The 25,778-nt window shown below is 37.0% G+C and overlaps 1 protein-coding gene across 2 annotated transcripts in view; it reads right to left on the bottom strand.

Annotated features, from left to right (window-relative positions):
* Positions 1-25,778, bottom strand: part of PIP4K2A (phosphatidylinositol-5-phosphate 4-kinase type 2 alpha) — a 113,400-nt gene that overhangs the window by 44,623 nt on the left and 42,999 nt on the right. For both annotated transcript variants that reach the window (XM_030481086.1, XM_030481090.1), the window contains exons 2-3: positions 7,000-7,097; positions 6,070-6,166 (exon numbers count right to left, since the gene is read on the bottom strand). In XM_030481086.1, coding sequence (XP_030336946.1) covers positions 6,070-6,166; positions 7,000-7,097 — 195 coding nt within the window. The remainder of the gene's footprint in view (positions 1-6,069; positions 6,167-6,999; positions 7,098-25,778) is intronic.

Genomic DNA, 25,778 nt, shown 5'->3' with positions numbered 1-25,778 from the left:
AAAACAGGATACCACTGGTCTTGTGGTGCGCTCATCAAACACCAGATCCCTCCCATGATCTTGTTAAGACGTGGATGTACACACTGTGAACACCTACAAACATTTATAAGCAAATTGTATTCAGGGAGTGATTACTGTGGTGAAAGACATGAAAAGCTTTGACAGAGAAAGGTAAACCACCAACCTTCTATTTTCTGCACGGAGCTATTCTTCCAGGAGAAAGGCTATGGGTTACTTGATTAGTCGAATGGAAGTTTAGTGAATAAAATGGGATTATTTCCTAAATCAAGTTCTCCTATTGAGACTGTAGGTCTGGATTTGAAAATGTCAGCTTAAGGCATGCACTTGCTTTGGAAAGTCTTAGGGCTCTTTTTCTGGGAGCCTCTCCTCTTCAGCCCTGTAAAGCTTGGCTGGAATGCCTCACTTTTTTAATGGCTATCTCGCTAAAAGCTCAGGAAGTGCCCAGCATTTGATGCTGCCAGCACAGACTAAATGACTTTTTCCCAGTTTGAATACCCAATTGTAAATGATGGTCAGGTTAGGCAAGGAACTGTTAAAGAAGGAAAACTACATGTTTTTTCTGGGGAAAACGAAGCGAAACCAGAGGTTAAAATTTCCCTTGCCATACATACTAAGGTTAAGTCCCACAGTCACTAAACTCTTACTTGTGCTCACACTTAAGGCACCAAATCCTAGGATGTAATATTCAGATTGCAAACTTCATTCTTTACATGCTGGAAAGACTACAAATGCCACAGGTTTTGTCAGTACAGCTGGCTCAACACCTTACTACCGCTATTGCCTATGCCCATGTCAAACAAGATGTCAGCAATTCTGAATATCCTGGTGCCAACATCCATTTGGGATCCACAAACTGTATACCCTGCTACAAGAACCTCACAACCTCACCTGACAGATGAGCTCAAGAACTTTTCATGCAATGACAGGCTTACCATGCTCAAATAATCAGCACAGGAATTTTCTTTTCAAGACAGTTCTTGCTTCCAAGACTTTTTATGCATTTTATTAAACATTTAATGAAAGGATCACGTCTTAGGAAGAAGATTCAACTCCTAACATAGATGTTGCTGACATTTATTGCTGACCTTGTCTGTAGTTTGATGCTGGAGGTGGCTCATTCCTTCCCAAACAAAGGGACAATAAATGGAGGCATGAATTTCACTGCAGAAGCACCATCAAAGAGTTCTGATTAGTATTTGTTTGTCTGAAGAAACACATACTAGATTGTAAAATAGTTTTTAAGCTCTTAATATGCTATCTTAGGACTTGAAAAGTCACCTAAAATGAGCAAAAATATTTATAGGTTGACAAGAATTTTGGTGATCTGAAATTCAGATACTTAAAGAGAAAATTATATTAAAGGTTGACTTCTGAAAAATGAACCTAGAATTTGCATTATTTTCCTGATGCCATACTAGAGTCTGGACTACAAATCCTTCTGTACAGAAAGCTGAGAGAGATATTGAAATGTAAGGAGACACCCATATCAAGATAAGTGAGAGATACTGAGTTCATAGAATTTGTTATTAGGGAAATTGCTTAAAAGCAAGATTTCTCAATTTTAATTTTAGATTCCAATCTTTTATAGGGAAAAATGCATTTAGAGAAATAATAAGCATCTCTAAGTTGAAAAGAATGTATAGACCATCTACTAAAAGTTCTTTGTGAATTTTTTGTCCTGTAGAGAGAACCTCTAGTGACTGCTCCTGAGCATGTCCCCTTTTACACTAAGTACTAAAACTTTCAGGGAAATCAGCTGTGCTTGCCCCATCCCCAGTAGAAAGCTCATTAGGTACACCGGGCCACTGGTGCCCTTTGGTACGACCAACTGCATTTTATTGGGCAAGAGCCCAGTCTCCCTCTTTCGCCTAGCAGGATCCAGATGTAGGATTCAGCAATAACCATAAGTAAGAACAGATGTGCTGGAGCACAGTAAAATAAGTTTCCCTCTCCATAGCAAGAGCAGCAGAAGCATTTGTAACAGTAATAGGTCCTATTTTTCGGGGGGGGGGGGGGGCATTAAGCTAGCTGCTTGCTTGTTTACCTCTCATAACTTTGCAGTTTACAGAAGTCTTCTAATTCTTCTGACGGAATTGTACTCTTTATTTTGTAAGATAAGAAATTATGTCAACCAAGTTGAAAAGAAAGTCCAAAGTTACAACAGCCATCCCATATATTTTGGTAAAAAAGAAGCCTTTCTGTAAAATAACCTTTGTAAAACCAATGTCAAAAGCTGAGAGGGAATGCAAAAACTAAAAATTAATTTGGAATTGTAGTGAGGGATTTAATTTACAACATATGTTTTCTAATCAATTTTTCCTTGTCTTTTAGGAACAGTTAATGCTCTCAAAGTATTTTCCTGTCTATGTTAGGAGGATCTTAAGAGTTAAGGGTTCTTTTTTCACTAAAATAACATCACACTAACAAAAATAAAAGATCAAGATAATTTACCCTATCAAGGCAAAATCTGCCATTAGTTAATGTTCTGGCTTGTAGAATTACTTTTAAAAAGTATCTTAAATCTCATGTACTTGTAACTTCCAATGGCACTAAGCAAAATAATTATTTAAGTGGTTAAAATGGTTTAAAATTTTTTAATTATTCAAACGCAATTTTGATTCATACTGACTAATCATCACCTGTGTTCCCTTTCTGCGAAAAAACAGCCAGACCATTTCTTAATTTGATGCAATAAATACCTTAGTAATATGTGATAAACAAGAAAGACTGGAGTCTAATAAAAGATTGTTTCGACATAAGAACAAAGTTTCTTAACCTAGATTGAAGACTTAATTTGTCATAACAAGTGTCTAAAGGCAACCTTCAAATAAAACTTATGGTTTAACTTCATACTACATTTTCCACATCCATGTCCATAATAAAGCAGGAATCACCAAAAACCCCTACTCAGTATTGGCAACCACACATCTACCTCCATGAAACTTTAACCCTAGTTCAGTGCTAATCAAAATGTCTTTCAGAGATGCCCAATGAGCTATGAAAGACAGACAGATGTAGGAACTGTAACTGCCATTACTAGAAATGGCTTCTTGTAAAGCACAAACCATACGCAATTTAAGCAATTCCTCTGACTAAAGTCAGACTATGTGTAGGAAAAAACCCTTTACTTATGAGATTTAAATCTCTCTTCAGGGATGCGAGGAGATCTCTGTAAGAGAAGATTCCTATATCAACCGTTCCATATGTGAGCAAAGCCTACGTGTTAAGCAGCCCACAAAATTACTGTACAAAGTGAGTAACACAATGTCAAGAATTAAAATGAGTATAGCCCAGTAATTAGGGCGTATGCTACCAAATTCTTTTGATAAGGTAAGGGTTTTTTTCAGTCTTTCCTCATGAGGAAGCACTATCTGCCATCTGGAACAATTCATCAAGGATATCTGCAGAACATTCTGAAAACAAAAACATTTAAAATTAATGTTCTTCCTGATTTAAACTGATGTGTCTGACTAATGAACAAGGTAATTGGGTTTATTTATCTAAACCAATTCTATCTTGCCCAATAATGGGAATGACATTGTTCACAATTGATCAGGACACCCTTTCTGAAAGTTGTTATAAGAAAAACTATCCAGAGAAAGTTATTGCTATCTCCTCCATAAGCTTCAGTTCAATACTGCACAGGCTTTTTCCAATTCATGTTTGGCTTTGAATGCAAGACAATCATTTTAACAGGCATTCATTGGAATAACTTTCTTGAAGACAAAGATTATCTGGGAAAAAAAGAAAAAGCATATACAGTGAGTCTCCCTTTGTCAAACTGGATTTCCTTTCTAAATCACAGAGAATGTAACATTAAAAAGAAAGCAACTTCTACATTTAATAGGTATAATCCCTATTTTACACGTGGAGTGAATTAAGTTTTCATTGTGTGTATTTCTCCAAAATTAAATTTTGAAAGTGTGTTCAAAATACACTACCACTTTGATCTTAAAAAAATAAAAAAAAAAATCAGAACAGTCCAGTAGAGTAAGAATTCAGAGTGATAATTTGCTTGGGTTGAGATAAAAAACGATAGCGAATGCAGACATTGCCTTCCCTTGGGTCAAAATTAACATTAAGTATCTTCTGTTTTTGACTAAATATACTTGAAATACTAAATAGCATTGAAGGGTTGTTTTTTTTTCCTAATACATAATTTTGTCACATCAAAACCCAGGATGTGGTTACATTTTTCTTCTTCTGGATTGTTGTTTAGTTACATTGTCAAAAAACCTCAAAAGAACAAAACACAGTTACAAACAAGTAATTTTGTTTTTAATCTGAAAATAGGGACATTTTATCTAGTGACAGTCCTTTAACATTGTTTTTTCATTGTCATCATTAATAAATCCAAACAGCAGTAAAACATAGTTACAACAGGATTTTTTGTTGTAGAACTGCAGTACAGATAGAAACATTTTGCAGTGCTGTGGAATGCAGCACTTTTGATTATGCTGTTTGCCAGTTTTAACTAAAGACAGCATCTTAAGTTTTCTAATATATATTTACTGAAATATAACTTTGATTGCCTAGGAATGTCATTACCCCATCTTCTAAAGAGATGGCAAGAGTGAGACGACACCATAATTTCAAATTTAGAAGCAATCACTTGTCCTGCCTCTTTGACACACTGATCCTTTGTCAAGAAAAAAAAAATCTTCAGCTAAAGGGATCAAATACCTTCCCAAACGTTAGGATCCTCTTTGGTACAGCAGGAAAATTGAACCACCAATGTAATCTGTTTTAACTGTTGGCCTAAGTCTTGATGTATTTCCTCTTCAACAGTTCTTCAGTAAACAGGACAATGAAAAATCATGCAATAGGATCACAACAGCTCTACCAAAAGAAAGCAACCCAACCCTCTTCAGCTACTGGCAAAAGGTTTCATCAAAGTTACAGTGGCCATATACCAAGATTCATAACCTAATCTCCACCCACACTTCTGCAAGCACATTTTAACCCATCTATGTATTTCTAAGACACTGCTTGATATTGAAAAGGGTGAAACTGACACAGAGGATAGTTGAAGGACTTAAATGTAGATTCCAGCTGCAGTATTCAGTCTGCTCTCTGTAACAAGAATGGAAGTTATATTGTACAAATGCATTTTGTACAGTTTAGCTACTTGAAACCATTTATTAAATATCTTCACTTAATATATCTTAGTGGCAGGCTACAAATACAACTGCAACCCACACCAAAATACTTTAAAAGAGCACAACAGGAAGTGGTGCTGGGTTACACAGCAAGTGCTCTTTAGGACAGGACATCTTGCAGAGAGACTGCAGAAGGAAATTACCTCTGTGACTGAAACAGTGTGCATTAGGAGCAGATAATGGAAAAGGGAATTCTTAGTGAGTATTGGCAAATCAGACTGAAGCAGAGTTAAAGAACTTTCTTTTGCAAAGGCAAAAAAAAGCTTTGGCTGCAAGGAACAACTCTGCCAAATCTAGAGCAATTTCTTGTTTTGCTCTATCTGGTCTACACAAGTAATCTGTTTCCAGATCCTCTTAACAATGGGAAAAGGAGGCATGATGAAGCAGTAGGAAGTTGTCAGGCCACAGGTCAAGCTTTTCTAAACAAAAAGAGCATGAAGGAAAAAAATGCTGTGGTCGTTTCAGAAATGATGTCTCATTTAGACACACAACTGAAGCAACTGTTATCTAAGTGACCCAGCTGAATATAGCATCTCTTGTCAGCAGTGTCCAGACATTTTTTTCTTCCTATTGCAAGAGGTATCACCCCCTAGTTTTACCATGGCTTATGACATGGAAGTTCGCTAACACAAAACACGGAGGACTAAAGATAGCAGAACGGTAGGAACCAGACAACAGCTAGGGCAGGCAAAGAGGTAAACCAGAAACATTCATCCTGCAAGTGGGGGACTGAGTAGAAAGAAGGTCATCTTTTTCTCTTAGTTTTCCTTCAACTTACATAAAAATAACTTTATTGCAGCACACTGGCCTGCTTGTTCACACCTGCAGCATTACTAACCTTCAAAATCTGTATATATCACTAGTTTATGTGTTTTGAAAGCAAGCTTACCTGAAAGTCTTGATCATCAATTCCAAACCTCTCTCTTAGATTACGGAAAACCATTGGACAATATTCCTTAAATTTGAAATGACTTGGCATGTTTTCTCTGAAAGAATATAAAACCACATTAACTTCATTCATTTGCATATGCAATAAGTAAATGTAGAATATCCTGTCTCAATTCTGTTCATACAAAACAGAGGATAAGGAGATTTACAATCTTTCCTCTAATCCTTTCTTTTTTTTTTTTTTTGACTCATTGAGTAGAGAGCTAATTTTAATATCCATGTGTTGATTTCAGACTTATACATGAGAAAAGTTATTTTGACCATCGCCACAAAACTAAAGATACAAAGTAAAGTAATTCTTTTTTGCAAACATATTCTTGAATAAAATTCAGGTTATACACAAAACAGCATTAATAGTTTTGTATGTCTGTACTTACTGTTCATGGAGCATTTTATTTTTAAAAGACAGATATTTTATGAAATGATCTTAATACTTTTGGTGCTTCTATATGATTGCTATGATTATGTATCATGGATTATAAAAAGCTGAACATTATTCACTTTGTTATATGCCTTAAATTCTCATTCATGTTCAAGCATTTAATTTATTAAAAAGTACATGCACATAAATTTCTTTTGAAAAATACCCAAATAAATGCTTGTATCAGCCATAAATAATGACACCAAGAAAAGATCACCTTCAATATGTAAGATACTCATAAGGCAATAATAAACCATATGGCAGAAAAATACTACCCAGCAGCCCTTGCTGCTGCTTTTCAGAACAGCACAGATGGTTATGTTTATCACAGGATTAACTTAATCATCAAAACTTCAGTCCCAGGAACTGAAAAATAACAGAGTTCATAGTACTTCCTTAAAGTATCACTGCCACTATCCACTTCTACAAGGAATTGTTACTTGTACTTACTTGTTGAAAAGGTGATTGTCCACCTTTATCTTTGAGTAGGCTTTGAAATCATCTGGCATCAACATAACAGGGATTTGAACATGGCTCAGTTCATTGATCTAGAGAAAACAGAATATATTTAGATGCTTATGTCTTCACAAAAACGCTGCACGGCTTAATTACAAAAATGTTACTTAGTCTATTAATTCTTATGTGTATGACCTGAGAGTGAATGTAAGTAAAAGAACACAAAAGCAGTTTTATTCTTTCCGGATTAAATGTGACCACTCTTTGGAAAAGAAGAAACAGCATTCCATATTTATACTAGTTCCCAGGGAGTGGGGGGTGGAGGTAAGAGAGAGGGGAAGTGCTTCAAAGCATGACTGGCATGTACTTTTTATGGAAGGTCAATGAGGATGCCAGCAAAGTGGTCTTTAATCCCAACACATCGTTCTTGTTTCCTCAGTTGAGCTATGCTTTTGAAAAATAATCCAAATTCTGTATTTCAAGTGACTATTTACCTTTGCAGCTTACAAAGTAGTCTTACATGTCTGTGTCTTGAACTATTTATAGAAAATCAAGTGAAATCTTGCTTACATGTGAATGCACACACTTTGGGCTCAATAAGCAGAGGGTTGTTTCTTACACTAAGACAGAACTCAGGCAAGTTTTTGTAGGCATCTTTTTGATTGTTCAAGTCAGACAAACTAAGTAATGAAATTTTTACTTAGAAATAGATGGACAAGTTCCAAGGTTTTCCCTTATTTTGTTATATTTATGGGGACCATCTATTCTTTCTAGCTTCGTAATAAATATTGTCAATCTTCAAGATTAGGTTTTTTCATACATATTTGAAATCCACTTCTGACCACACCTTGTAGAAATGGTAGAAAGCTTTGTCATTACCTGTTCTGTAGGCATATTTTTATCATTGCATGTATTAATTTACCCTTACTTTAGTAAACTTTAACTAAAACTTGATAAACATAAGACAGAGTATTGTTAGCTTACAATGGTGCTTTCAAATCACGAATGAGATACCCATTACCACAACAGTCACCAAATACCCATGACATACATTTTACACCTATGTTCTTATCATGCTCTACACCCTGGTCACACATCTCTATTTACCCAGTCAAGTCTTTTTGCTCATGCAGAGCACATTTTGCTTCAGCAGTTTTCTACAGGGTTTAGAGGGAAAACCCACTCCATATGAATACAAATGCACATTAGGGGTGGATATAGCAACACAGGAGTGCTGCTCTGCTCTCAGCACTGCTTATCCAACACTCTTTCCAACTAGGAAGCTGTTAGTTGCCTATAAATGCTATCCTGCTGAAGAGAGGCTTTTGGAGAAACCTTCACTGAAGCAGCTATAGGTTATAAAAGGGGACTTGCACTCACCGTTGAGTATGACCTTTCGCAGAACCAAAGTTAAACAAAACAAGAAAACAGCGAGGAGCCTTTTAGCTCTTTAGCAACAGAAAGAAACCAATGCAAGCAGGCAGGTCAGGCAGCCTCATCACTTTTCAGTACTTTCAAGTCCCAGTAATGGTCCCTGACATGTCTCAGTTTTATTATTCAGATTCCTGCAGCCCACACGAAAACTGATAAAATCTGTTGAATTTATAGAGTGCTTCTTCGGTAAGCTCTAGACAGAGGCATGGCAGTTATATAGCAGAGAGGAGAAAGGAAACAGAAAGATGTTTGAGATGGGCTGAGTGTGCTCTGCTTCCTGGAGTTGTAGAGAGAATGCTCTTTCCCCCCTCCAAAGGGAGCAAAAGAAGAAACTCCAGTAAATTTTTGAAAACACAGCTGTATAAACCTAATAAATAATGCTGACACTTCATTAAATATGACATAAAATAACAAAATGTTGATTGAAAATCCCTACACCTAACATACATGCTCTTTACTACAGTTGCTATCACCATATATCAATCTCACTCTGAATCCACAGGGCAGGTTCATGAGCCTGCAGAACTAGTCTAACTGTTGTACAAATAAAACTAGGGACAAGTAGATATATTATGTGGAGATATGAAACTTTAGTTTTGCTTATACAGTGTTACTTATCTTTTAGATTGCCAGATCATATAACAAATTCCATGCTTGAAAGAGGAGTAAGAGACCTACATACAAGTACATTCTAGGCAAAAGTGATAAAAAGAACATCTTCCGTTACCTACAATAACAGCAAGTTTTCTTGCAAATTTAGATTTTAAATTATCAAAATTGCATTATTCAAATTTTCACTTGCATTTGCTTTCTTACTTTGCTGATGTGAAGTTTCTCTACATCTATAGATTTGCTTTTGTGCCAAAAATATTTATGTATGTGCTATAATAGTACAGTTTTACTTGTAGGCCTTACAAATGTCGCCTACATAGCAGAATAACGGAGCCAGATGTGCTCATACCTGCATACTTCAGAGATTCTTTTATTCTATGCAGAAATTCCAAAATACTTCTAGGAAGTTGCCTACAAGATGTGAATGTACATTCCCCTCAACCCCAAACCAGGCAAAAAAATGCAGACTAACAGAAGGTTATTTATTTTTAAATTTATTTTTAGAGTCATCCAACTTGGAGGTATGCAAAAATCATTTCTCTACTATTTAGGGAATTCCTCTTTAGCAGACAGGAAAATAAAAAAGCAGGTTATGAACACACAGTAGAAATGACCTTTGATATAGCACACCAGCTGAGTAATGGTAAGATCCAGTGGCACAGGCCATTAACTAATTTAAACCTTTCAAGTGTAAGGTCTGGTTCTTCGTGCAATAATACATTTTTTGGATAGATTTGATGAGGCCAGATTGGAAAGTGCACACAAGACAGAAAAGAATACCCGTGTCATTAGATCTTGGTGGAAACTGGAACCACATTGTGGGGGGAGGGAGAAGAAACAATATCCAAACTCCCCCACAAACAGCTCTTGAAAAGCTAAAAGGAAAGGGAAAGGTCAGAGAGATCAGTTCTCCTCTTCGCCATCACCGTGTAAATAAACAGTCACATCTGAAAGACACTAAATATGAAACACAAAGAAGACATTGAGTTTTCCAACTCATCTTGGATTAAAATTTTGCTTCTTTTTCTCTGTTTTAAGAAGTCAAGCATGACAGAAAACTAAGTATTTGCAAAGTATTGTGTGCATCTCTTCACATTACCCATTAAATACAGCTAGCTCCCTTCACAATAGCAAATTAAATGTGACTGTAAGGATGAAAGTTCAGTATTTCCCAATTACAGTAACTGTAATAATTGCTTAAGAAACAAGAAACATCCATTTTCCTCTAAGGACTGCTACTGAATGTAACAAAATAATAAGCAAGAAAGAATTTCCCCTAAGAGATAATCATGATGCATAAATGAAGCAGAAAGAGCTCACTGGACAGAGGACTGACTTGTTGCTGAGGTCTCGAGATCAAACATTCATTTAACTACAATTACTTCTAAGAGAACCCACATTTTTAGCATTTCTATAATAAATGCATGTGCATCATACAGAGAAATAAAGTTCTTTTAGTCCTGCAACCTGTATCCTTTTACTGCCCTGATTTGTTGCTGTCAATGTAAAACTTTGCTGCAGTTTGTCCTATTATTTGAAACAGACAATGCTTACTATATCTTTGACAATTTAAATCCCATATAATAGCCTTAAAGAATGGATTATTTTAAATATGAACAACTAAGATTTCAGTTGCACAGTAACCATGCATGTTATGTTTAAATACCTCATATCTATTAATACAATTTGTAAATTCATGCACGCAAGATACTAAGTGATCCAGAAACATCTCTTTAAGTAATTTATTCTAATATCTCTATGATATTGGTATAAAACCAGGTGTTTATGAGATGCTCGCACCTTAAGAGCTATAAGAATGAACAATTTTAAAAGCCTCAGACTACCACTGCCCCTCGAAACACATGGTACAAAACACTGTGGCTGTAGGGATCTGCTCAGAGCTGTGGCTTGGTCATGGCAGGTGGGAGGGAGCTGAAGCGAAAGGAGGCTTTCAGGCAAAAACCAGCTGATTGCAACTCATTTTGCTCCTGCAGGTTTAGGATTGAATTCACACTGTCAGGAAAACAGAGGTTGTAATTAAACTGCAAATAAGGGAATAATAAAAGCCTACTGGACATTGAATAAATAGTAAGGCTCAGCTGGTAATGATTCTGAAATTAGCACACAGAGAGGTGTTCCCACAAAGCCATCTTATATTGGTGACATTTCAAATAAGCTTCTCTAATTTATATGATTTGAAATCAAGCAATGAATATATCATAAATTGTTAGGCATTATTAATGGCCCTTATTTAATTCAGATACATTCACCCTAAACACCACATTACTAGGGCAATGCATAATTAAACATTAGTTTTCATTCTGTCAGAACACAAGCAGCAATAAATTGCTTGTATGCAAAGCAGACAATGAGATATTTAAGCAGCATATAATAAAGGCAATTTACAGCATATATTGCACGTTTAGCTAGAGGAGCCAGAACAATGGTCCTGTTCTCCAACAGATACAAGCTGATGCCTATCACTATGATGCTGCAGCAAGAAATCTGTGTAACACATTACAGCTGGTATTACTCAAAAAAATCCAAACAACAAAAACCAAAACAAAAAAGTACAAAATCAAAGAAACCGTGTACATCAATGTCCAAAACATTTCATCCCAAGCACATCACAAATGACATGCAAACTACTTAGCAATGCCTAGTGGTTCCTTTTGAAACTCTCTTCCTATTTAAAGATTTCATTCTGTACATAGTTTCTTGTATTTAATATCTCAGCTTTAATATGCAGCATAGATACTGTTTCCTCTTAACATATCAGGCAGCCAGACAGCTGAACCTATGGAGGGATGAGGTGTTTTCACACTGAACAGCTTGATTAAAGATCTCAGTTGCAGTTATGGCTCTTGGCAATTTCACACACAGGAAAATTCCTGCTTCTCCTGATGCTGGATGTGGCTGAAGTTGTGGAAGTGCTACTTTCTTTTCAGCTCTTATTTATCTCCCAACTCTCTTTCTGAACTGAAAGCCTATTCACAGCAGTCTGATCTGCTGAGACAAACAAGCTACAACTAGTTTGTTACTCTGAGAGAAAGTCAAGCGCATTTTTCACAAATTTGTGTATTTTTAAACACAGATTTTGGAAGAAATGGGAGTGGAAGAGACTTTGGAATAAAGAAATTATTGAGGTCTAAAAATAGAATTGAACTTTTAACACCACCAGCAGTTCTGAGATTTTTATGTTCACGGTTTACCTTCTGCATCTCTGTTTCTTCTTTAGCAAGGAAACTTGCACAGAGCTCTGAAGAGAAAATAAAATCAGACAGTACTTTTTGTTCAGACACAGAGTCACCATTTTGACAGGGCCACAGACTTCTTCAAAGGCACAGTTAATTCATTTACTGGTAGGTTAATGCTAACAAAAGCAAGCCTATTGGCTTCTAATGGATTGCTCTTACAAAACAAGGCTGCAGAACAAGAATGCAACAGAGGAAAACTGTTTGGGGTATAAAATTTCACATTTAGGAGACTATTATTCTTCATTCTTCTGGCACCTTCTTGATAACTGAACACTCTGCAGGCCTTACTGAACAGCATTTTCCTGATTACTAAAGCACAGTCATCTAGAAGATAGAGTTTCTTAACCTTATTCATTCTATTATCCCACAAAAAGCCATTTCCAAAGCTGTTCCTATTTTGCAAAGAGTAGGGGTTTAGGTTAAAACACAACGGGCCGGGTGGTGACAGGCAGAGCTATAGGCAGGCATTTACATCCCCTCCTTCCCAGATGGGGAACACTGCAGTATCACTACCAGGACAGTAAACGCCTTGTGTTGAAGTATAAACTGAAAGTGAAGTGATTATTTTACAACTCTTTGAAATCTACCTTGAAGGGTCTGAAAAGGGTGGATGAGGTCAGCAGCTAATCAATTTTGTGGAAGACATTTGCCTGTAACAGGGCAAAACCATCATTTGATAAATGTCATTTGACAGTTTAAATTACACTCAAAGCCATTCTTGCAAGAGAAATAAAAGGTTAAGCTAAGTTCTGCTGTAGAGAAATAAATCAGTTCAGCAAAATAATCCTTAATTTGTTTTAACTGAGCTTTTCATCATTTCAATCATACAAAAACTCTTTTTTTTTTTTTTTTTTTGCTCTTTTTTTCCCCCTAAAAGCACAAGGTAAAAAGTATCTACCAAGACTTTTTCTAGTAACTACACAATGTGGTAGGAGTTTAAATGGCATAGGAGACTTCCATATCAGTAATTTATGATTACCTATTCATAAACAAGTCCTGAAATTAAAGCAATTATATGACTAACAAAAACACAGGGTAAAGTATTTAATTTTCTGAGTGTTTAGGATCAGATTAATTTAGGGTATATGGAGAGAAAAAACCCAAATCAACATAAAAGCCCACCCAGCTGCCAGAGTAACAAGCATTGAAGTTTTATATGTCTCAAAACACTTACCAGTAGCTAGAGTAGCTTCATGTTTTTGCAGTTCAGGTGATATCTGTCATTAGATTGTTGGCTTTCAAGGAAATTCAATAACCTAATGATAGAAAACTAGGCCAAATCAAACCAAATGTTTTTCAATTTGCCTTGATGCGGAAAGACATTTAGTACTTTTCCCAAAGTACTAAACACAGAGTATCTGAAACACTTTGAAAAAATAGCAAATGCACTTTGTGGATTTAGGAATTCTGAGAAATGAACACATCAATTCCAGCTTATTTACTTTTTATGAAAAAAAGTAGGAAGCCTCTCAAGTGTTCTGGTCTGCCTTCGAATTAAAAAAACCAAACCAACCAACCAAATAAAAAAATCCCAGATGTTTTCATGAGGCTTTTTAGTTGCTGCTTTCAACAGTACAATGATTATCTCTGGGAATTGAAGGTCTGTAGCATATGTACCCATGTGGAAAACAGGATATTGTGACATACCCTAGAAAGCTCCAAACAGGATACTGTGACATACCAAGCAGAGTCTTAAAACAGTTAAGAAAATGGTTTTGAAGAGCATTGATTTCTTGGTGTTTATCTTAAAATCTAGACTATCAGGGCCCAAAATCCAAATGAAGCACTTTATAGCTTGGTTATCACCCCTGTTCAGAGAGTTTGGAATGACAGTGGTTAAAGAACCTACAACAAAAGCACCGATATCACATTCCCTTTACCTGATGATCAAAACAATGCTTTGATGCAAGTTTTTAAGTCTTTCAAGTCTTTTGGACATTTGCACAGTCTAGAAAATCCAGAACATCTGCTGTAGACTGTCAGACAAGCGTAAAACCACATTTCTACAGATTTAAACTTCCCGTGAATCTGCTTACACCTTTCAATGAGTGCAAAAATTAACACATTGTAATGTGCCAAATAATCAAAAGACTAAATATAAACTAAGCAGCTCAGATATAATGCCTGTCATGATAATCTCCCATTCTCCTAAGAAGCTAGGACAAATGCAATAGTATGTACAAAGATACTAGTGCACATTAATGAAATAGAAAATAGAATAATAGAAATGGGACTTATTTGCAGAGGAGATTTTTGACATGCAAAATAGTCTGAGTAGCAAACAGCATACAAAACCAGAAGTGCAGCCTCAGCCCAAAAGGAAACTGGAAAGCAGTGAAAGTCCTTCAGATTTGGGTGAGCTGTGATGCACATAATACAGATGAGCTCATCCTTGATTGCTAATGCAATGATTAAGAAGAAAACAAGACAAGGCATACAGCTCAGACAACAATTTGGGAGCTATTAGCTAGGGGGCTTGCCACAACGTTGATAAAAGTAGATTTTATTTTTTGAGCAGAAATATCTCAAGTCATCTTTTTTAAACTTAAATTGTGTGCTGGGAAATTGATGCACTTTGATACAATCTTTGATAGCACTAGGTATCTTCAATTATTATTTGAAATACAGATTTACGATACCATACTTGTTACAAGGTCTGATAGCAATCTGATCTGTATTTGTCTAATTAAAGGACAAAACATTTATCTGACCAGAGATTAAGTTCACTTGGCTTTGTCCCAAAAGCTTTACAGAGAATACCTAAAAAGAGGAGGATGCTACGAGGCACCAAGTATTATTTAAGTCAGTGGGGAAGATTTAATGAAAGTAAGTTCAGTTCTATATACAAAGTAATACACAACTCATAAATAAATGTTTTACTAATTTTCTAATGATCTATTGTGGATTCTGGAAGAAGAGCTCAAGCAGGAACAAAAAGAAATAAAATTACACTTACATTCCACGAGTCATGTTACTCAGAATTGAAAAACCACCAAACCGACCAATCAACCAAACAGAAAACAGACTTAAAGCAGTCTATTACATAACACTTCTATCTCGTAACAGCTTTTAAGATCATATATTTAAAGTATAATTTTTCTGAACAGGAAAAATGAGTCTACACAGTTAAACAAAAAATTCCAGTAAGCAGGTAAACAGAGATGCTGTAGCCTTAACTGAATGCTGTAACTGCAAAATGAAATTCAATAGAAAAAACTTCTCTTCAACAAAAGACAAAGCATGATGGGAAAAGAAACCTAAGGAATTATTTCACATGTAACATATACCACTCAGCTGCTCAATAAAGAGGAAAGCTTTAAGAGCATCCTGCCCAGGAATGACAAACTGGGATGGCCACACAATAAATACCATCAAGCACCAATTTAAGGCATCAGATGGGCTTCATTATTGTTCAGAACCAATAATGAATGTAGAAAACCCAAATATTTTTGTTATTTTTACACTGGCATAGTGAAAGTAATGTATTTCACATTATCATTTATTAAGGAGAAAAAGACCAACTTGTGAATAGGCTTTTTGGTAACACACTTCAATGTGCTGTCATAAATTCCAGTCTCACAAATATGTTATTATTTAGGAAATTGTTGTGAAAAGATGACATTAAAACATGATTCCTTCTGGCCGTTTCTGACAATAGATTAGGCGAAGGCTGAAGCCGTGAGGCATATTTTCTGAAAACAGAAGCAATACCATTTGCGTTATATAAATCTAATTTATTAAGTTAATTAACTGAAGACGAGTGGCACCAGAAGCAAGTACATGAAGGTCACACTACAAGTATTTAACTGTTCTGTAAAGTGGCACAGCAGTTGTTCCTGGTAACATGAACATTACACAGTAAACAGAGTACAACCTACAGAACTTGCTCTGCCCGCACATGTATGTGCTAAAACGTTTTTTAGGTCTCAACCTGTATCCTCCAGGAGAAGTAAAAATTTCTGTGCAGCACCATACAAAATTGTGTACTACAAATTCAGAGTATTGCATTTCCTAGGTTTAGAGAAATTGTTGAATCATACAACACCAGGTTGGCAGGAACGCAAGTATCATCTGGGCCAACCTTCCTAGGCAAAGCATGACCTAGATTAGATGTCCCAGCACTCTGTTCAGATGAATCTTACGTGTCCAATGTTGGGGAATCCACCACTTCCCTGGGAAGATTATTCCAATGCTGATTGTGCTCATTGTGAACAATTTTCCTCATGTCCAGTCAGAACCTCCCCAGGATTAACCTGTGTCCATTACCCCGCATCTTCTCCATGTGACCCCTTGTAAAAAGTGAGTCTCCTTCTTTGTAGCCGCTCTTTAAATACTGCAACATGGTGGTAAGGTCTCCCCTGAAAGCTTATGGCTCTTGCTACATGGGAGAACATGGATGGTTGTTGCTGTGCATCAGTTGAGCTTCTTACAGGGACAGGAATTCGTATGGGGCAGAACAAGTTGCCCAGAGAAGCTGCAGCCACCCTATCCCTGTAAGTGCCATAATTTATCTTTCTGATGCATCTTGGTTGCAACTGTTTTCCTCTTGCATTTACCATGTAATTTTGTACTTCGAAGTAGTGTAATGCCTGAGGTCAGGCTAACAGGTCTGTAGTCACCCAGGAGGGTAACCAGTCTTCCAGATTTTATCAGGATGCCATCCAGACATTCTTTGCTGCATGCATCCACTGTACGGGCTCTGCTTATGGAAATGCTGTCAGAGCAAAATCAGTTGTTGATAGTCAGGACAATCTGACAGCTCCTGGGAGGAGACAGAAAAAGCCTTAAGTCCCAAAGAAACTGAAATAAGCTTGAGCTGGGTAACAACCTTAGAAGAGACATTTGGGATTGTTTAAGTGTTGTTTTAGCACCTTCCTGTCCACCTCTTCTGTGGTCATCGAGGCAGAAATCCTTCTTATTCTCCCATACATAGCTTCTAAACATGCACTACTCTCCCTTTCTCACAGACATTAAAATACGTGTTCATTCATATCTATACAGCTTCTGGCTTCTGAAGCAACTGGTGTTCAGTGCTCAGGAAAGAACATCATCCTGGTGTGCTTACAATGAGCTGGGTTTTGTTTCTGCTCTGGAATTCCACACAGAATCCCAATTTATTTTGGCAGTAATGCTATATACAAAATTTCATGGATTTATTATCATTACTTTATTGGATATTTACTGCCCAGATATAACAACTGCAATGTTCATTTTGCTGCAGGCTGAGTATTTAAATTACTGCCTATTTCATAACTCTAGAAAGGCTTCCTGGCCTTGCAGACAAAGAGGGATCTGAGGGGAGGGTGCAGTGGAGCTGCCAGGGGCCATCAACTCTCAAGTCCCATCACCGTCCTAGTCCGATTAAATTGGGAGTTGAAATGATTATACAACTCAAGGCAAACATCCTTCTTATCCCTTGATGCAAAACAAAATACAATTTGTTAAAAGCAATGTAATATAATTGCACGACCCCTTCCCCCAGTTTACAGGCCAGGCTTTCGTCACTGGAGGATTTCACGAGCTTAGGGGGACAATAGGACGTGTTCAGTAGGCATAAAACCGCTTTCTATTTGTCATAGCCCATAAATAAAAAGCAAGTCTAGTGGTTTCAGTGCTGTTAATCTGAACATGCACTGGTGTCATGGTGCCTCTGAAAACAGATCAAATAGAAATTACCAAGCTTCGTCATTCCAGCTTGACACCAGTAAGCATGGTGACAACAAAATATCACTTCTACTATAAAGTCAAAACCAATCTGTAGAGATAAGAGATCTTCTCTAGTAGTTCCTACTATGCTATCCATGGTAACATTGTCCCTAATCCAGTCCAAAAGCATTTCCCAAAATTAGGTGGTTGATGCCAGTATTTGATCAGCTGCCACTCATTTCCTGTCCAGAGAGCAGAACCAGCCCACAGAAACTCTCATCACTGATGTTTGACTTGGGTTATGTATTGCTGATAAACAGTAGGAGTAGGAAAAATCTAGCTTTTTGATTATTTCCACACTTGAAAACCCAAATTAAAAACATTTAACAGATTTATCACGTAAGCAAGAATTTCATATACATACTTGTACTGCGCAGGCAGTACACACACACACAAATAAACTAATTTTAAAAGCCCCGAGCTACCAACATGCATTTTCAACCATTCATGCTAATTTTAATATTGGAAATTCTCCAATGCGAATTAAAAGAATTAAAAATATGCACCCACAGCGAGCACAACGTTGCATTTTTGAAGAGCTGAAGCTACATAGTGTTGAACCAAGCAACATTTTTGGGACTGGAGGCATGAGCGGACTGCCTGCACAGTACAAGGGCCAGTTAACTCGACTCACAGCTGCTTTGCATCACCGCACCAGCTCAGGCGATCTGGAATGTGCACCCTTATGCCCTCCACATTCCTCTGCGCACACATACTCCTTTTTCCATTTTCAGTCTAAGAAATATTTTCAGAAACACAATGTTAGAAAGGAAACACTGCCCTTAGTTTTAATTTGACTATAAACATAAGAACTGAAGATACTTTTGTTTTGAAAGAGAAACAGTAAAAGCTATTGCCATTTTTCTTATGGAGACTGAGATCAAAAGCTGTCATACCTTGTAAAATGCATCATAAAATGAAAAATAACAGCAACCTGCACTAATGACTGGACTTCCTGCATATAAATCAGCCATTAATTTCTACTGTTAATTAATTTCTACAGTGGCAGAAAGGTGGCATGGCTGAAGGGTAAGTTGGTGGCCTGGTAGTCCTCCAAGCCAAGAGGAGTCAGACAGAAGTGCACATGCAGCAAGTTAAGGAATGTGCCTATTGTTTCACTGCCATCAAGAAAGATACAAAAAACCAGGATGGATTAAAAGCATCTACTTCAAAAGCTTGTAAGCTCAGGGGTTTTTTTTGCTTGAATTAGATTTTTTTCTCCCAATTATTTATGGATGCATTTATGATTTTATAAAACTTCCGACTGAAAATGCACAGTTCTTACTGGGGTATTTTTCAGGAAATCTAGGAGATACCTCTGCCTAGTTACAAGAAAGGACTCAAGAGGAAGACAGGTTCAGTGAGCCACAGGTGTTTCTGAAAAAAACACATAAAGGCCAATACTTCAAACAAGTCAGCATTGCCAACATCACCCCAGAAGCAGCACTTCTGACCTTCCCATTTTTCACTGCTTTTGCACCATCATTTTTCCTCTTCTGACCTATATGGGTGTGTGGTTGGTTATTTGATGAACCAAAGCTAAAACCCAGACCAAGCCTGCCAAAAAGGATTTTTGCTCATTTGGATCATTTGCCAATCCTGCTCACTGCGAGGCCACACAAGAGCGGAGTCAGCAGAGAAAGGCTTTCTTCTGCAATTCCTTAGCTTAAAAGGTTCGGACTGTGGGCTAAAACCTCTTAAGTTGGAAGTACTGCCTGTAGTCTTAGATGTGATTATTACGAGGTGAATAAAGATTCATCCAAATTTAAATGAAGTTTTAAATTCAATACCTTGTAAAATGTATCATAAAATAAGAAATAACAGTAACCGGCACTAATGACTGAACTTCCTGCACACACAATGATCTGGACATTTATTTTTGCTGCCAACATTGAAGTACTTAAAAAAAAGCAAAAATAGTCAGAGTTTGCTGAACTGCAAAACCAGCTTTGGGTAACTAATTTGTTTTTCAGGTGCAGGTAGAATATTTTCTTCATTTCTGCCAACAGATTTGAACAGATAGGTCATTCAGAGTTGAGAAACCAAGTGGGAGTCAAAAAAGCAAAACGACTTTTTTCCTTTTCTGGTCCCCTAATTAAAAAATGTTATGGAAGAAGAAATCTAGTTTTGAAATCTTAAGGTGCATTTGTGAATTGAACTGATTATAGTCTTCAGATACTTCCTTTGCTTTTTAAAAGAATAAATAAATTATGATGTCAAGTATAAAAGTTGGTTTGATTAATTTATTTTCCACTTTGTGTAGCCAGGCTATTTAAGGTTGTTTTACATAACTTAGGAAAAAGAATGCTGGTTTACTGTGTTGCTTTGCAATTTATTAGATGGAGTTTGACAAAGGAGATTTAAAAAAGGATCTCTCTTAAAAAACAAAGTCTTGCCTGCCAGCCCACTGTCAAGAATCTCCAGAGGAGACTGGCACACAGCAGACCTTCCTGCTTTGAAGGACAGTACTCACTTCATCAAATACCAATGCAAGGCAGAATTAAAACTGGTTATATATTAAAAAAAAAAAAAAAATAAAAAATTGCTTATCAATTCCAGCTTCATTTAAACTTAAACTTCTGCTTTAAAATTCACTACAGCCTTCTCCCTCAGCTCTATGGGTTCACTTAAGGAGAGCCTTGTTTGACATGTTTTTGTCTCCTGCTACCTTTTGGAATGCCAATGGATGAGATTTCTCTAATGCCCAAGCACACAGAATCGTACCTATTCACAGCAAGAATACATAGAACTGCTAGACACAGTGAAGAAGACTAAACAATACTGAAGGCTTGACTAAGAACTGCCATGCCTAAGCCCCGACGGGACTGAAAAACTATACATCCTTGAGAAGAAAAGCAATCAGATCTCTTTATAAGTCTTAAAATGTTACCATGCTCCAATTCAAGTCTGTATGACAAGTTTTCAATATTTATACATTTTTCTCCAGGTAAATTTACAGTCTACAAAAGAAAATATAATACAAAATATAATACAAAAGAAAAATAATGCAAAACTTGCTACGGATTATCTTATGCAAAACAGAGGTATCCTATCTTAGGCACCTAGATAGAAGAAAAAAGCCCAATACATTTACTCCAGGGACTCTAAGTATAAAAAGAAAAAATAGGTTTGTAAAACTTCAAAGTCTAAAGCAATTAATAAATTCTGAAGTGTACTCCATCTTTGCCTAGGCTTACAGTTACAGCTATGTATGACCTTCAGATCATCAATAAGATCTTTATCAGACAGCAAACTTTATATCACAAATTCCAAAATTTGAATTCAAACAGCAGTGAAACTAAAATCTCTGCTCAAGATTATCAGGAAGATTATCTTTCCAATGCTCATCTCTGGTTTTCTTCCTTAGACTGAAGACTTCTTTCCAGGCTTCAAACACAGGGAGGCTGCCAGCAGTGTAATAACGTCATCTTATCTTCAGGCTTTCTGTATTGTCTCCCTCCCACTTCTACTGTCTAGTAGTAGATAAGCGCAGAAGGCAAGACAGATCAACTAAAGTCAATTTTCAGGAGAGCTGCGCTTGGCACAACATGAGAATTATGTTGTTTTTCTAGGGTCATACTCCAGGGGGGGTGAGGGGAAGAGAGGTAAAAAGAAATATATTAGATCACAATGTGTAAACTCCATGGGTAAAGATGACTCATACAGCCCTGGCTGGTTCAAGTGACCTCAAGCAGTAACACAGATACCATCAAAGAAAACACTAAATAAATGCATGTTCTAAAATAACATATCATCTATCTGCCAGTGCTAAAAATAACCTCGTATTAATCTCTGTTAAAATACTGAATGATGGATAAACAGATGCTGTTGTACTGTGATCACTCTAACCATAGTAGTGAATGTGTCTACCAGACCCAGGACTGAAAGACCTAGAAGCAAGGGGTAGTATTTTCTTCCGTGTTTGTACACTGCCTAAGAGGAAAGGTTCTCCACTGTCTCCAACACAAGGGCCCGCGATCATTGACTGCAGTGCAAATAGACTGTCACGGCATAAGCTCGAGAGGGACAAATGCATAGGTATTCACAAAGAATTGAGATAACTTATCCCTTTCTGTAGAAGTAGTGGTTTTGTCTCTCAGTGACTCATTAATGAAATAAAACATGTCAAGGAGAACTGAATATGACTAGCTCAGATTAATTCCACAAGGAAAGTGGCCAAGTTTCCTCAACAGTAAGGTGGAATTAAGGACTAGTACCACTCAGAAAGACATCTGAGTTACTTCTTTTGAGGTTTTAGTACACGACAGCTATATATACAGAATTCTGTATTCTCATATTATTTCACTTTGGTATACCATCTGGAAATTATTAGGTTTGTCCAGGTCATAATGAAGTTAAAGCTAGCTCTGCACTTGAAAAGTGTCACCAGTAAACCACAATGTAGGCATAATTTATGCCAGCAAAAAATTTAAATTTTGCCACTGTAGCTTACTTCATCTCACATGAGCTGGAGACACTGGTATAAGCCTACTTGGAAGGCATATGGTTTCACAAGCAAATTGAAAACATACAGGGGCTCCTGACTATTGGCTGTGCTTGTCAGAAACCAGTTACCCAATCAGGGGCATGGCTGGTGCACCTGTGTCTTCAGCACCTAACCTTCCACAGATTTTTTGGAGCCCACTTTAGTATACTTCTGGTCTGTTTTTCAGGAATTCCCAACAGAGACAGGTCCCACTGACTTTTGTTCAATATGTATGAATTTTGACGTTTAAAGAATCTCCTGAGAAAGAAAATGCTGGGAAGAGTGTTACAATTGTATTTAAACCACTATTGTCCAACTTCCCCTTCAGAAGCTCTAACCCACAAACTGTCACCAGCTGTAAGGGGTTTTTTGTTGTTGTTTTCAAGAAAAGGAACACTTTGCTAAAACGAACATCACTGCAATAATCTCACTTTCAGCTCCTGAGGCCATCTCAGCACACCAGACATTTGAACTCTGGTTTAATGAGTGTTCTGGAGGAGATGAAAAGTCCAGACTAGGAGAAGGCCTTGATGCTTCACTCAGAGTGAAGAAATTCATCTGCACCAAATTTACTGCAGTGCTTATTTGGCTCTTTAACAGCATCTATCCCATATTTATATAATTGGTCATTTTAATAATTTTGTGGTAGATTCCTTGAAAGGAGAGTGCTTCAAAGAAAAATGTTTCCGAGTTCATTAATTACTGTATTTGTTGTTTTAAAGAACCTACAGAAAACTACAAGTCTAATTTTTCCTTAGAACACCCACTTTGTTGTTAACACTTTAAAAGTATATTAAAAGCATTTAGTGCAATAAAGAGGAAAATAATATCCAAAACATTAAGTAAATTGTTTCAAAGAAATTTATGTAACTTGCTTTTTACCTTACTAGGAGTTACAGATTGCCTTCTTTTCTTATGCTACTAATGTATCTGAGTAGCAGGCTGAATTTGGCAACAAAGTGCTTTTTAACATTATGCTTAAGTACCCTGCCTACTCTAATGTCTCCTAGCAAGCAGCAAATCCAGAAGCAAATCTTGCATTCACAACCTGAAGTGAAAACACTTCCAAAGCAGTTTACTGGTGTGTTTTCAATAAAAAAGAAACATCCCACTCCCTCACTAGCAACTGCTTACCTTTCAGACAGGTTGCTGTTTCAGTTGCTATCAGTTCCCGTTGACGAGCATATATAAAATCTAAGATCCAACCTGCTGGAGGCTGTTACCAGCTCACAGTTATACCTTGACCAAGAAGCACTTGAAGCGTTCGTACCAAGTTGTCACTAGCCTCTTAACTTCCTCTCTTCTTAGTCCACTCTAACCAGTCCTTAATAACTCCTGACTTACAGGAAACACACCAGACATCTAAGGTAATCTCTCACTTGCTTCACTTCCCTTCCTCCATCCCCCTTCAGCAAACTCTGGTATTCCCCAGACAGAAATTACATTGCCCGAAGGACCTAACTGTAGGCTGCCTTAAGATTCAAGGCAGTCATTTAAGTAGTTTTTGCAACTATTAATGAAGCATCACAGCAGCAATACTCACAGAGAGCAGAATTCAACTGACTGGAAATACCACGAGCAGAGGCACAAGGCGCAGCTGCACTCAGGTAGATGTTGGATACCTACTCAACCACAAACAGTCCAGACTGATCTTGTCATGGTCAAGTGTTTAAAACAGGCCATAAGGCAATACCCTTAACACCACCTCTTTTTCTGACTCTAGACATCAGCTACTGTAGATGCAGGGTGGATTTCACATACCATTCCTTTGCTACTCCACTAACCAAATATTTGCAAAGCACCTACTTACTGGGAACTATTATGTAGTATGAACAATTTCTGGAGACCGAGGATGAAGATTGTTGACTCTCATGCAAAATACTTTCTGCCTTGCAGAGAATATAAATACAGATAGTCACGTGAGCAACGAGCAAAGAGCACATGCAAAGGTGCTAGGAGAGAAAACCCAAAGGAACAATGCTGGAAAGACACACAACAAGAAAGCAGCCTGTAAGCAGCTGCTCTTTTTGTGAGAACTAAACCTGTGCAAGTGCTTTGAACTAATATTAATGCTTACTTCCAGGCTGAGAAGGGGGAAGAGCAGGAAGGAAGAGACTACAAAGCCTCTGTTTTCATTTCTTAATCTTAATTTGATGCAACTTTCATACATAAGCACATGTCTTGTCAACACACTTCAACATGAAATATGCAGCGATACTGACAGAGGTATTTTCCTGGCCCGAAGTCTACATCTGAATTATCAGTAATTTACACTGCAAATAGCTTGAGATTGTCTCTTTTTAAATCAAGTGAGTCATGTTTCCTGATAATTTTTCTGATGTTTTAAAGTTGTATTTTACAGCCAGCCACAGATTGTATTCCAGTTTTCAATAGAAGGACAGGTAAAGAAAAGGAAAACAGTCATTAGCCAAAATAATCCTAGACTGGAAAGAGCAACTAGTAAACATACTTACACCACCCAAAAGTATTTATTCATTTCTGAAGTCTTAATCATTCCAGAGAACTTTCCACCTCATGTGGAGTGAGTCTAATTCTTGGACTAGTATACAATTATTACCATACATAATTTCCATGTGAAGTCCTTGACTTCATGCACTAATTCACCTCTACTTTCACTGTAGTTTTAGAAAGATTCCCAAATATTTTAAATATAAAATTCTAGGTACACTCTTTATTCTTTATCCAAAGCTGAAACATCAACTTTGTTTCAGTGAGATTTTTTTATGTTCATTAGTTAGGAAACCTAAGTTACAAAAAATGAAGCTGTCATTCAAGGAAAAGGGACACTTTTCCTATCTATCACTGCCTGAATGAAAATATTTATTTGTAGCAGGACCATTACCCACAAGAAATAGAACTGAAGCAGCTTGACAATACCTTTAGGAAAGATTTGGAAGGAGTTATATCCTAAGAGCACAGAGGCAAAAACCTGCTGCCACGTTTGTGAGGAGCCATTTAGCAACATGGTTAGGTACAGCAACCTGGAAAGCAGGCTTGCGCTAAAAATAACCACTGCTTTCTTTTTCTGGAAAAATCAACACATGCTCAGCCTCCAAAAGCAGAAGTCTATATAAACAGAAAAGGAAGTACGCAACAATGAAAGTCCTAAGGATAGTTTCTATGTGCAATGCAAATAATTAACTGATTACATGCTGAATTTGCTCTCTTAAGAGGACCAGAGCAATCCCAGAAGGCAGCTCTGTTCACAACGCACAGTCACTCACCTCCCCGTGTTACAGCCTTCTGTAAAGACCTCT

This window comes from Strigops habroptila, chromosome 1 (assembly GCF_004027225.2).
Source record: "Strigops habroptila isolate Jane chromosome 1, bStrHab1.2.pri, whole genome shotgun sequence".
Taxonomy (NCBI): domain Eukaryota; kingdom Metazoa; phylum Chordata; class Aves; order Psittaciformes; family Psittacidae; genus Strigops; species Strigops habroptila.
This window is presented reverse-complemented; position numbering and strand designations above follow the sequence as displayed.